Here is a 13413-nt window from a genome sequence, read left to right as displayed (position 1 = left end):
GTTCCAAATTGACATAAATGAGCTCAATGTTTGTTGGTTATTTTTCTTCTACTATCCCGAGAGTTCCGACCATCCATCACCATTAGCCTGTTCTCCGAACCCCCTGTAAGCTACAGGGGTCGTCACTGCAAGGGCTACAGTACCCCTGTCCTTACACCGGCACCCGACTTCTGATCCGACTGATCCATGCTGTAGAACTAACTCGGAGGGATTTTCGTTTCGGCTGATACCATCCCATTAAAGTTCACTACCAACCAACAAACAGTAAGCACATGCCTGAATATTCTCTCACATTAGTGCCGCGGCCGCCACAGTGCAACGGAAAGGATTTGCATCAGCTATAATTACCCGTGATTGCCAAGGTGGTGTCGATCAAACACTACCACAAGCACAATGGCGATTCCCCAAGATCAAAAGCCTGTACTTATAGTCGGCGCTGGGATAAGTGGCTTACTCCTTGCACAAAGTTTGACTCAGCATAAAATCCCTGTTCGCGTATTTGAGCGCGATGCAAATCTTGAAACTCGTGGTGTAGGATGGGGACTCACCCTGAACTGGTCTCTTCCTGCGCTGCAGTCACTTCTCCCAGAACATCTCTACAGCCGTCTCCCAGAGGCATATGTTGATCGAGAAGCTATCAAGGGAGGGCTTTCGTCGAGATTTCCTTTCTTTGACCTGGCTACGGGAGAATTAAAAGCTTCAACACCGACAGCACCAGAAGCTAGTCGAATTCGAGTAACAAGACAGGGTCTTCGAAATATCTTGGCCAGTGGTATAAATGTTGAGGTAAGCTACGGATCTCAATATCGGACCAGAGTGCTGATGTGGTTCCTGTAGTGGAACAAGTCTTTACAGCAAGTCGCGTCTACAGATCAGTCTGTCACTGCCACGTTTGAAGATGGAAGCTCAGTGACTGGATGCTTGTTGGTAGCATGTGACGGTAGTCACTCTCGGGTCCGCCGAGCATTATATCCGGATCTGAAGCTTCACGATGTCCCTGTCCGTATGCTCGGCATGAAGCTGGAGATGACGCCTGATGAAGCCAAACCAATTCGAGACCTTGACCCTTTCTTCATGCATAGTACCCACTCATCACACAGCATGTTTGTATTTATGAGTATGCTCGACGCTCCCGGCAACCATCGAGACGAGATCCATCCGTATGTGCTACAGATGTGCGTCTCCTGGCCATATCGTGCCGGCTTCTTTGGTAAAGAAGCCCCAATAGAAATTCCCGAAACAGTCGAGGAGCAGCTGAAGTTGATTCACGAATTCGCGGAAACATTTGCTGAGCCTTGGCGGTCTCGCGCATTGGGCGCCAACATCGATGCACATGTCAAAGGTCTCAAAATTCAAGATCTGCCTCCACCTGGGGGTCTTCAGACAACTGGTCGCGTTGTACTCATGGGCGACGCTCTTCACCCTATGGCCATGTGTAAGTAACAGCGAGAATTCCAGCACACATGTGTACGCTAACGACTTAGACCGAGGAGAGGGTGCAAACCATGTAATTCTAGACGTGGAAGACTTTGTCGATTGTGTTATGCCTATCTTACAAGCTGGTGGGACATCTGAGAAGTTGAAGGCATCTATGGATCGCTACCTAAAAGTCGTTGTCACACGAACTCGACCGGCTGTGTTGGCGTCTAGACAAGCCTGCCTACATGCGCATGACTGGGAGAAGATCAGCAGTGAGAGCCCACTTCTGACAAGGCGTATGCCCTTTGTCGAGTTTGACGAGAGTCAATTGCAGTCTTAGTCTATGACTAAAGTTGAATAATTATATTATCACCTCCTAGATTGACCAGCTTCCTCGACGACAGCACAGACAAGAAGCCCCATCTGCTTTTATTAGGTAATTTTCAAGGCATAAGTCCTAAAGTATATATATAAAATTAACTTATAAAAAAATATAGTTTTTAAATCTAAATACTAATATAGATTTAATCTAAAGATATATATTATAACTTATAAAGTTAAAATTATAATAATTACTATAAAAGCTTTTATTCTTTCTAAAGATTAATAATTATTAAATATTTCTTTATTAATATTAATATTAATATTAATAAAACTATATAATTATATAATTATTATATAAAATAATAGACTTTAAAGTCTTTATTAACCTTAATTATATATTAAATTAAAGAATTATTTATAAAAGCTTAGCCTTTATAATTAATTTTACTTTAGAAAAAAGAAATTAATTAAGAGAGTTTAAGGCTTTTAATAACCTTTTAAATAACTTTCTTCTTAATACTTAAGGTTAATATATTATTAATATAAATAATAATTAAATTATTACTTTTATCTTTTTTAATTATAAGGCCTTTAGCTATATAATTAATTATTAAGCTAATAAATTAAAGTTTAGATTTTTACTATATAGAGAGAAGAAGGCCTTAAAGGCTTTTTATAGAATAAAGTATAATAATAATATTAATATATTAAAAGGTAAAGTATTTTAAATAGAGTTACTTTTTAATTTTTAAAATAATTTTTAAAATAATCTTTAATAAGGAGAATAAGTTATTAATAATTTATAAGGTATTTAGTAAAAGTAGTATTATTAAAAAGTTTATTAAATTAGAATTTATTATATTAAGAATCCTATAAAGTTAAAAGACTGAGGAAGGTTCTAGGGAGGAAGGGAAAAAGCTTGTAATTAATGCCGTAGCTTTCAACACGATAAAGCCCCATCTGCACCACAGCACACGCACTAGTTGTATAGGCATCAGTTTAGCCAATGGAGCGCTAGCACAATTGGCGCCGTGTTATATTCCAGCTCAAGCAAGAGTAAGAGATTCCTGAAAGCTATCCTTTCGACTCGGGTGTGCCTCGTTGTCCCTTTTTGCCGGTACGTGATTGATGTTACTAAGTCGAGATGTGGTGACAAGACGTCCCATTTAACGTGATCATTCTTTTCCATCACTTATAATGATACACTCTCAAAAGTCTCTTGACCACTGGTTTCTTATTTGTAAGCAGGGAATTCGATCATGTCTTGTGCTCTGACCTCCAACGACTCCACCCGGACATCGTCAGCGGAGGACCATTTTCCCAAATAGGTAATTTCCAACCCAACAAATTACACAACAACAATTTCGAACGAATCGAAGACTGTGGTAGAGTATCTATCCTGTAAGATATTGACCTAACCCGGATTTGTCCAAGGATGTGGGTATGTGTCGGCCTTGAAACGGACGAAACTGTCGTGTATGACAAAAACGAGCACCTATAAAAGGCGGCATGCTCTCAACCATCTCTACTGCGCAACACATTCATCACTTATAAGGAACCATGGTCGACACTCTGAGCCTCAAAGGAAAGGTCGCTATTGTCACTGGCTCAGGTCGGGAGAACGGCATTGGTGCTGGCATAGCCCTTGCGCTTGCTCGTAATGGCGCGTCAGTAACGGTCAATTACGTTTCCGATTCAACTAAAGAGCGCGCAGAGAACGTCTGCACAATGCTTCGTGAAGCAGGTGGGAAGGCTATTGCCGTTCAAACTTCAGTCGACACGATCGAGGGGGCTCAAAATCTCGTCAACAAAACGCTTCAAGGCTTTAATACAGATCATATTGATATCTTAGGTGAGTCTACACAAGACACTAACTTGGACAATGATTAACACTGGACATCACAGTCAACAATGCAGGGTCCGTTTATTTCAGTCACATCACACAGCAGCCTAACGTGGAAGAACTCACCAAAGTCTTCCAATTGAACGTTCTTGGTGCTTTTTACATGGTTCACTACGTCGTTGCCCACATGCCCCCAGGCGGACGAATCATCAACATTAGCTCTACCAACTCGAAGAGAGGAAATGTCAACATCTCTTCTTATGCAGCATCAAAAGCGGCCTTGGACAGTTTGACGTGGAGTTGGGCGGGTGAGGTAAGTAGAATTTCTTTTTCCTTTGGTGTATTTATATCTAAAATGACTATCTAGCTCGGTCGAAGTAAGGGTATCACTGTCAATTCTGTCGGCCCTGGCCCCGTAATGACAGATTTGTATCCAAAGGGAAAGGAAGAGGAATTGTCGAGGGAAGAGGTCTCTATCACTAGAGCTGCAGACAGAGCTGGTACGACTGATGACATCGGCGATGCCGTACTCTTGTTGGCAAATGAGAAGTCGAGATGGATTACGGGACAGTACATCAGTGCCAGTGGTGGGGTCACTTACTGATATCCCATACTATAGTGCCATTGACGCAATTAACTCAACCAGTTTCACTATTCTAGGATAGTTGCTTATCGACATACAAACGCAGTTCTGACATGTCTAATGGGGCCAAACCCTCAATCCAAACCACTTCCCTTAAACATGACATCAAATCCTTCCAGCAGCAAATATTGACTTGTGACATCGTATCGACAATCTGCTCCAGATACCAGATTCTCGAAAAGCCTGATTCTACACAGAACTGATTTACTAACAACCACAACTTCAACTTCAGCTTCCCTTCCCAAAATTTGCCATCGATCAGCGACATGAGATATTGAAAAGGGACATCGCGGCGAGGGATTATATATCCAATGTCTCCCGAAGTCTGAGACACAATGATACAGAAGAGAGACAATGTAGCAATGCGTACAAGTTCTGCCAATGCCGAGACTTGAGCCATAGCTCCCCTGCCTTCTCCTGTAATGAGATCCCATCTTGGCAGGGATAACGCTTGATGTGCAAGACTGCATGTCGGTAGAACAAAGCTAGAATCAGTCGGATTCTCTGCCCACTGTTTGTTCAGAAGCGCAGCAACACGAGAGGCATATGCAAAGGAATTCCGAATGATTACTGTTGGTGTATCTTCTGATAAGTGCATTCTTTCGAGAGAGTCAACCAGCCTACGGGTGTATGGAGACAAGATCGCTTGCGGCTCAAACTGCAGATGGAGCGAAGGAAATTTTGGTGATATGTCTTGTTTTAAGCAACCGAAGAGATCGGCCCTATAACATGAGGTTAGAGAAGTTCATACCGGTTACCGTGAAAAGCTTACAAGAACAGAGCCTGTCTCAACGGGGAAGTAGAGTCTAGTGACTCAACACCACCAGTCAGGTCAAGCATCATTTGAAGTCCTGCCATGTGCATTGTCCACGAACTCAAATTACCAACTCTCATCTACCCAATTAGCGACTGTCAACTTGGACTCATTAGAACTCACATCAAACATAGATAGACATATCACAGTCCCCATTATCGCTCTTCGACGGATTTGACTCTCAGCAAGGATAGATTTGCGAACAGTGCCAAGCGAGTTGGTGTATAGCTCGATATCTCTCAAGGAAGGCGGCTCATCCTGACGCCTAGTGATCTTTTGTCGATCTCTAATTGCTGGATCAACAACTGTTATGGACAAAAGTGCTCCAGAAACCATCTCCATAGCCCAAAAGACGCGCTTGACATTAACGCAAACTTGGACATCGCCCCAATAGGTGGGCATTTGTTCGACTTGATACAACGGCTTTGTGGCAATTAAATCGTGGCTTTGGCGAGATCTTCTTGATCTACCGATGTCTTTCATGACATGGCGACGTACTTTCTGCAGCGTTGCTCTGTCTTTAGCTTGTGTCGGGTTGTCAACATTGACGAAAGCTAAGCTGGATGGCTTCTGAGCCTTTTGAGTACGATGGGGTTGAATATGAGGTGTCTTTTGGGGTTTGAACTTGAATTCCATCTTTATTCTATAAATCCAGAGATGTTCTTGCGTCTGGTCGCGGTTGTGACCCGTTGATTACTTGGTAATCCAAGGTTGAAATGAGAGGACGTCGGACCAGTAAGAATGACTGGCAAAACACGTGATTGGGTTCAGCTCCGCTCTAGATGATCTCTACCGAAAGAGGAAATGATGATCCATCCTCTAAAGACTGGGGTTCTCATCTTGTCATCTTGTCATCTCCTAAGGCTACATAATGCCTGTGGGGCTCACGCTAAATTGCGCACCCTCTACCTATTAGCTCTATACTTCCTCTATTATCTTCTCTTCAGAGGCAGAAATATATCGACGGCAGAGGCTTTTTATAGTAAATATACTAATACTTTCAGCTTCTTGCAATATCTATTAGGTGGCAAGTCTTCTTCATCCCATAGTTAACCGATTAGGCATATAAAGAAGAGAGTATCGTATCCACAGGCGTTATATAGCCTTAGGAGATATCAGCTCGGAGTTAGTTTGGCTATACACTATCCAGTAGGTACATGATTATAATTACTTACGATATCTGGACAATGGCTCATTAGCACAGCAAGATTAAATATTCAGCGTCGACATGAAAGAACCTGACAATAGTTTACTTGGTCATGTGCTGGGGAGACCATGTACTCCACTATGACCTAGTGCTCAATTGCACGCTGCTCCAGGGTATGAAGTTATGGTTAGTGATCATTCATTTCGCTTCAATCATCGGTTTCCTGCGTGGCAAGAAAAGAGTTCCCCGACGCATAATCGTGTTTTTATCGACAGTTTGACATAATGCTACGACTCAGCTGTCAATCTGTTCGTCTAGCCTCAAGTGGTTGGGTCCTTCAACTACTTTAATTACTGGCTTCGGATTCAAGGTTAAACGGGTTTGCCAGGTGAGCATGCTTGTCAGATCAGGTATTGTTCGTTAGTAAATATTGCCTGTGAAGCTCCTTTCTTTTTATTAAGCATGTGACTGCAAGCCATGTTTTACCTTTAGGCGAGACCGCGCCAATGAGTCACGATGACCTTGGGTAACAGTTCCAGCTGCGATGAGATCTCGCCTCCGAGGCCGTGGTACCAAGTTGCCAAGGAATTACAAAACGCCCAGTTCTGGTCCCGAGGAACAAGAGCCAGTTAGAGATGGACAAAAACAGGACCATTTAATCTTCCATGTTCACAAACATGAGCTTGTACTCATTCAGTATAGCCGTTGTCAGCGACATTTGGAAGGGGATTAGAGCAAGATAGGCGGGGAAAGTTACTTTTGCTCCAAACCAATAAAACAGAGACAAAAATAATGACAAATCCGATTTCATGTGCCGGCAGGGCAGAACTCTCGAGGTTCCGCGGGCTGAGATGTCAGTTAGAGGCTTGGACTTGGCCTAGACTTGAGGACTAGCAACTCACTAACTAACCCCAGGTTTCTTGCCCCAGGTTTTCATTGCAATGCTACATCGCCCCGGATCCGATGGTTGAACCCCCGCATATGTCGGCTTGACGCGATCTATCGACTCCTTATCTGAATTGTCGAAAGTGCTATAAAGAGGGGGTTACCAGGAGCCTGGATACAGACCTCATACCATCCAAGATTCATCATGTCCAAGATGGCGACAAGCAACCACAATGAGAAGTTGCAGAACGACACGGCGTCCAATACGTCGGATGCTGTCGGAGGGATTGTAGAAAAGTGAGTCAATCGGCAGTGTCGTGAAGTGGCGACGTTGACCATTTGACAGTGTTGAGAATGCACAGTTCTACGTCGATCCGAAACAAGAGGCGAAGCTTCGTCGCAAGATTGACTTTATGATTGTACCGACAGTCTGTCTACTTTATCTCTTCTGCTTCATCGATCGTGCAAACATTGGTAGGAATACTCCCTGAGGCCCAATCGGCCACCCAATTAATGCGTCTGTAGGAAATGCTCGTCTTGCCGGCCTGGAAGATGACCTCGGAATGAAGGGAAGCGACTACAACATGGTCCTTTCCGTCTTTTACATCAGTTACATCATTTTTGAGATCCCAGCGAACCTTCTCTGCAAGTACATGGGTCCCGGATGGTTTATCCCGTTGACATCTTTGGGCTTTGGGCTGGTGTCCATTTTCACAGCCTTTGTTCACAATGTCCCTCAAATTTGTGGTGTTCGTTTTGTTTTAGGTATTTTTGAAGCTGGTATGCTGCCTGGCATAGCATACTACATGTCTCGGTGGTACAGACGCAGCGAACTTACCTTCCGATTGTCTCTTTACATCGTGATGGCCCCCTTGGCGGGTGCGTTTGGTGGACTGCTCGCCTCAGCTATTCTCAAACTACCACATTTTGGAAGATTCAAGAGTTGGGAGATGATATTTGGTGAGTTATCGTCATTATCATGTTTGTCACAGACTAATGTTTCCGAAGCCATCGAAGGAATCGTCACTGTTGCTCTATCTATCATCTCCTTTGGTAAGTTTACTCAGATTCGGTATGCATCTCATATACTGATACCGCTTAGCTACACTTACCGATCGACCCGAATCAGCCAGATGGCTTACAGAGGAGGAAAAAGCGTTGGCTATTAACCGTATCAAAACCGAACGTCTCGGAACAACCGAAGTCTTGGATAAGATGGACAGAGCAAAGATCTTTGCCGGCATTCGAAGTCCCCTTACTCTGTCCACTTCGGTCATTTTCTTGTAAGTTTGGACGTGTCGCGACAAGGTAAACATCAACAAACTAACAAACACAGACTGGACAACATCACTGTTCAAGGCCTTGCGTTCTTCTTGCCGACCATCGTCCGAACGATTTATCCCGAACGATCCATCATCTCGCAACAACTCTTCACTGTCCCACCATACGTCGTCGGCGCTTTTTTCACGGTGCTTATTCCAGCCTTCAGCTATAAGATGGATCGTCGGCAAATATTTATTATCCTTTGCGCGCCGCTTGTTATGGTCGGATATGCCATTTTCTTAGGCACTAATAATGGCCAGGCCCGATATGGTGCCACGTTCCTTGTTGCTAGTTCTGCCTTTGCTCTTGCGCCTCTGACCAACTCGCATATCAGTGCCAATGTCTTGAGTGATACTGCAAGAAGCGCTGCGATTGGAACCAATGGTACGTCTTTGCAATCCCTTCAATGATGCTGTATCAATACTTACTCTTCTAGTCATGTTTGGTAACATTGGAGGTCTCATTTCTACTTGGTCTTTTGTCAAGAGCGACGGGCCGGATTATCCAATTGGAAACGGATTGAACCTTGCAACGTCTAGTACTATCTTGGTTCTTGGTACTTTGACTCTCTTCTGGATCAAGCGAGACAACCGGAAGCGGGCGAGTCGGTCTGCGGAGGAGGAGTTGGCAGGATTGAGCCAGCAACAGATCCAAGATCTTGATTGGAAGAACCCCAACTTCCGATGGATCACGTAACCACAATCATAAGTACAGTTGGTTGGTTTAATCCCTGAATATAAACCTTGTTGTAGTCAAACGCACTGGCTAGATGCTGAAATTGCAATAATTTGACGGTTTGTAATTTGACTTCGATGTCTCACGTGCAGGTGATGATTGGAAACGACGGTTCGGCGGAATACCCGATACAGTGTTTGGCTATGAGGTTCCATCAATATTGCTCGGATGTTGGGTGATTTGAGTGTGAGCTTATATATTGCAACCTGTTGGCTTTTAGAGAAACCCAAATGACGATAAGAAATGATAGGTATCAAACCATTTTGATAGCCCACCGCCTAAACCAAGTGGCTACCTGTATGTTGGAAAGGGTGGCGGAAGCGGAGGATAGTGGACTTGGGTCACGTCAAACATAATCTCAACAAAGCGCCAGCTATTCCACTTCCTCAATGGAACACTCTCTGCCTCATTTTAACTGCTCAGGCTGACCAAAGAAAATTGTGATTTATTCGGATCGAGAGACGATAAAGTGTAAGTGTTGAACCATAACGTGTACAGTGACCTACCATTAAGCATGATGTTATCTAGAGGAGTGCCTTCATTTCAGCTCGACCAATATTTGGAGAGCGTATACGAGCCAGCCAAAGTTTCCAAGGGCACAATGCGTGTCCTCTTCTTCCCCTCAGTTGATGCACATAAAGACTGAGTACCTCTGCGCTGAAAGCACGATGTTTTCCAACGGACTCAACGTTGTACCTCATTCGGACTTTCATCTTGCAAGATGCGTTGCAGAACATTATACTGTTTTCTCATCTTTTTGGGAATCCTAGCTTGTCTAGCTGAGTCCTCCCCATGCATGAAGAACACTGCCTTTGCCACCGAGCACGGGAGTAAAAACCGAATCAAGAACAAGTGCGAAAAGAGCAAACGGTGCATAAAACAGGAAGCTTGTCATCATGAAGTCCATCACCATCATGATGGAAAATACACCATCAAATGCAATGATAAATGCTTCAAGCCTGGAAAGCACAACAAGGATGACAAGGATGACAAGAAGAACAAGATCGTGAAGACCAAGAGCAAGGCCGACAAGGACTTCAGCAACAGGGCTAATAAGGTGATCGAGAAGTGGGCCAACCGCGATTCCCCCCACAACCATGACCACGACGACTTTCCCCTTGATCCGCAAAACATCCCGACGCTGCCAGACACGCGCAAGCGTCCCGGGAGACCTCGTCAGGATTCGACTAGATTTATCAACAAAGTAAAATCCGACCACAAACAGAAATCCGACAACGAGCCGAAATCCGACAACAAACCGGAATGTGACAACAAACCGAAATCCGACCACAAAGTCGTTACCCGTCGACGTCAACTTCCACCCCTTCAAATAATACCTCCCCAACAAATGGAACGGCTCTGGTTAAAGAAGCACGAGAAGCGTCATGCACGTGGCCAAGTGTTTGCTCCCCCATACCCCTTCAGTATGGAAGAGGTTATGGCCATAAAGAAAGTCAACGTCACAATTGAGCAAAACGGCAAAGACCCCATCGCCATTAACGTCATCATCCGAAACAACAGCGAGATGAATGTCACGATCATGACCCGCAACTCCCCCGTCGACAAAGATGCCTTCAAGCTGGGACACTTTAGAGTTTATCCAGATGAAACACAAATCAACTTTGCGCCTAAGAAGGAGGAGTACGAATGGTACCACAGACCGAAGGGCAAGTTCAGTCGTCTATCGGATCCTAGAAAGGAGTACCTCGAATCAGACCTTACGCATCTTCGTCCCAATGAGACAGTCAAACAGACAATCATCATTCCTAGCGGCAACAAGGAGGAGAAAGAAAAGTGGTTGAAAATGTTGAAGCTCTCCAAGAAGATCAAGATGAGGGTGGAAGGAAAGTGGTTTGCGATTGGTGCTTGGGACAAAGAGCCTCGATGGTCTAGGAATGTTGACTTTAACTTTGTGTCCAACACCATAGATTTGGAAATCCCGAGGGACAGTAAACCTAATTGGGGGCCTGGGAGAGGAGTTTATACTGGACAGATGGCTGATCGTTGATACTTCGCTTTAACCATCAATTCTCGCTTTTAGTCAATCAAATACTCGTTTTTTCATCTGTGTGATATGCAGTCTTGATGTGTGAGATGTTGGTTTGTTTTTCGTTGACAAAGATATCATCAACATGGTGGGTGTCTTTAGCTGTCACAATACTTCGTCTGACTTGGTTCCAGAATGTCATGATACTCGTTGACGTTGCAGGTCATGCTTCCCGGGCTAGAAGAGTCTAGGTGATCATCGCCTCAATGCTCTTGAAAGTTCTCGTTAAGCAGGGCTCACGCCCTATTTTTTTCAATTAGGTTTACACAACCCATGGAATACGATTAATCATGTGTTGGGATTCCTTGATCGGAGATTCATTTGCTGTCATGCATTGGTGATGTTGAAGACGACCCATCTAAGTACGTTCCAACATTAATCTCTCGTATTCTACATGTTGTTGCTGTTCAGATCTGAGGCTTTTGCACCACGGGTGTTCTTTCGCACTGGAGAAGCTGGCTACTTGTTACAAATCCCAAGACCGGGTCTTACTTCTCCACCGCGCAAGGCCTCCGAGGGTATTGTGACTTAGGTAGGGTTGGCTGCCACGCCCAGGTATTCGCAACTAATGAATTGGACTGTTATCACATCGCATCGTCATATTCAACATCAACGGGAGTGGGTATAATTAACCAAATATCATTATTGAAGAATTAAAAGCAAACTGAATTGGGCCGTATCCATTCTTTCCCTTATCCTTCTAATTGCATTCTCTTTTCTTCTTCTTTCTAGCCTTTTCATTCTCTTCTCCCCAATCCCTGCCAAGACGGCTCCATGCTTCATTAGACTACGAAATTCGTAGTCTAGCCATCAGTCAACAGAAACAAAAATACATAAAACAAAGTGAAAACAAAACCCGAATCTCTCAAGATGTGGTGGGCTTAATCCGACTCGGTCATCGTCACGTTGGCTTCCTTGCCATTAATGAAGATCTTGATTGGATGTTTCTTGCTCTTCTCCCGCTTGTTACGTCCAAAGGAAGCATCGGTCGTGTACCAAGGCTCGTCGAGGGGAAGATAGGTCCCAAACTCCTCGTCTTGCTCCTCTGTAGGGAACAGAACGTTCTTGGACCACCAGCGAGTCCAGTAACCGTCCATGGGGTAGTCAGTCATGTTGGCCATGACCTCCTGCTTCGGCTGGGCCCAGACACCGTACCAATCTCCCTGGATGAAGATGCGCTTGATACCCGCAAGTCGGAGCATCTCCGTCCATCGTTCCCACATGAAAGGCTTGCAAACCTCGGAGCCCTTCTTGGGTTCGCAGTACGGGATGGTCACAATCTCAGATAGTGAATCACCGGGGTCAAGCTGGACCAGTTCGCCAATGTCGGGGCGCTTGGGCAAATCCCAGCGACCCAGAGTAGCCATGCGGTACTTCTCACCGACCCGGCCAAAGAACTGTCCCCAGATCTCGGTCTCGATGGAGAAGTATCCGAGTTCCCAACCGCGCTTGCTAAGAGGAGACCACTCCTTCCAGAAGGTGATGGGCAGAGGAGTGGTGTTGTTGACAGTCATTCTGATCTGAAGGGGATCCATGGACGCAATCTTGGCGGTGATGGAGATGTTCTGAATAGCAGCACCTTGCTCACCGGGGAACAACTTGTACTTCTTGACCTTGGGGTAAGGACCTTCGGGGTAGTAGGTGCAACCGACACTTCCGCCATTCCAGGGGGCCTCTTCGTCCAAGGAGCGGGCAGTTCGTCCGTGGAAACAACCACCTTCAGAAAGCGGGAGACCGCGGCCGACAAGGACAGGTTCGACACTAGGACTGACTGAAGAGTCAGACTGAGTGTCGATAGGGGTAGCGATGACATCTGCCGCTAGTGCGGCAAAGATGAAACAAAGATTGAAATTGAAACGCATCTTCTGATATGACTAGAAAGTCTTGGATGCGTGAATGGGTGGATGTGAGAGGTTGTAGGCGTGTTGGTGAAGGGTGAGAAGTGATGGAAGTTGATGAAGAAGAGAGAAGAATGGTCCTGGGAATGGACGGGTCTTTTTATAGTGCAGAGAGAAGTATTTCTGATCTGTTGAACTTTATCATTGCGCTCATATATCAGAAGCTTGTGTTGTAAGTACGCGTTTTTGGATAGAGAGTTCTGTATAAGGGTTGAGTTTGTGATAGAACTGGGTCTCTTCTTGCGCGCTTCCCAAAACCCTAACTCTAGTCCGCTCAGCAATATCTCTTAATAAACTTTACAGAGGACATTAAAATTGGTTAATTACGGGTATCT

At 44.7% G+C, this 13413-nt stretch overlaps 6 protein-coding genes across 6 annotated transcripts; 4 read left to right on the top strand and 2 right to left on the bottom strand.

The window, feature by feature from the left end:
- Positions 1 to 393: 393 nt before the first annotated feature.
- Positions 394 to 1759, top strand: FPOAC1_009845 (uncharacterized protein; the record flags this gene model as incomplete). The annotated part of the gene is made up of 3 exons (XM_044854260.1): positions 394 to 786; positions 838 to 1435; positions 1485 to 1759. The coding sequence occupies 3 exons, from the start codon at positions 394 to 396 to the stop codon at positions 1757 to 1759; spliced, it is 1266 nt and encodes a 421-aa protein (XP_044706930.1).
- Positions 1760 to 3303: 1544 nt separating this feature from the next.
- Positions 3304 to 4190, top strand: FPOAC1_009844 (uncharacterized protein; the record flags this gene model as incomplete). Its single annotated transcript, XM_044854259.1, has 3 exons — positions 3304 to 3595; positions 3649 to 3899; positions 3954 to 4190. 3 exons carry the CDS (start codon positions 3304 to 3306, stop codon positions 4188 to 4190), a joined length of 780 nt encoding a protein of 259 aa, XP_044706929.1.
- A 52-nt stretch (positions 4191 to 4242) lies between these two features.
- On the bottom strand, positions 4243 to 5679 carry FPOAC1_009843 (uncharacterized protein; the record flags this gene model as incomplete). Its single annotated transcript, XM_044854258.1, has 3 exons — positions 4243 to 4951; positions 5002 to 5123; positions 5167 to 5679. The coding sequence occupies 3 exons, from the start codon at positions 5677 to 5679 to the stop codon at positions 4243 to 4245; spliced, it is 1344 nt and encodes a 447-aa protein (XP_044706928.1).
- A 1601-nt stretch (positions 5680 to 7280) lies between these two features.
- Positions 7281 to 9094, top strand: FPOAC1_009842 (uncharacterized protein; the record flags this gene model as incomplete). The annotated part of the gene is made up of 7 exons (XM_044854257.1): positions 7281 to 7372; positions 7422 to 7549; positions 7601 to 8035; positions 8084 to 8128; positions 8178 to 8358; positions 8412 to 8782; positions 8835 to 9094. 7 exons carry the CDS (start codon positions 7281 to 7283, stop codon positions 9092 to 9094), a joined length of 1512 nt encoding a protein of 503 aa, XP_044706927.1.
- Positions 9095 to 9929: 835 nt separating this feature from the next.
- FPOAC1_009841 (uncharacterized protein) lies at positions 9930 to 11141 on the top strand (the record flags this gene model as incomplete). The annotated part of the gene is made up of 1 exon (XM_044854256.1): positions 9930 to 11141. The coding sequence occupies one exon, from the start codon at positions 9930 to 9932 to the stop codon at positions 11139 to 11141; it is 1212 nt and encodes a 403-aa protein (XP_044706926.1).
- Positions 11142 to 12061: 920 nt separating this feature from the next.
- FPOAC1_009840 (uncharacterized protein) lies at positions 12062 to 13042 on the bottom strand (the record flags this gene model as incomplete). The annotated part of the gene is made up of 1 exon (XM_044854255.1): positions 12062 to 13042. One exon carries the CDS (start codon positions 13040 to 13042, stop codon positions 12062 to 12064), a length of 981 nt encoding a protein of 326 aa, XP_044706925.1.
- Between the last annotated feature and the right edge of the window lie 371 nt (positions 13043 to 13413).

The sequence above is a fragment of the Fusarium poae genome, chromosome 3 (assembly GCF_019609905.1).
Source record: "Fusarium poae strain DAOMC 252244 chromosome 3, whole genome shotgun sequence".
Taxonomy (NCBI): Eukaryota; Fungi; Ascomycota; class Sordariomycetes; order Hypocreales; family Nectriaceae; genus Fusarium; species Fusarium poae.
The sequence above is the reverse complement of the archived record's forward strand: the minus strand, read 5'-3'. Positions and strand labels throughout refer to the sequence as shown.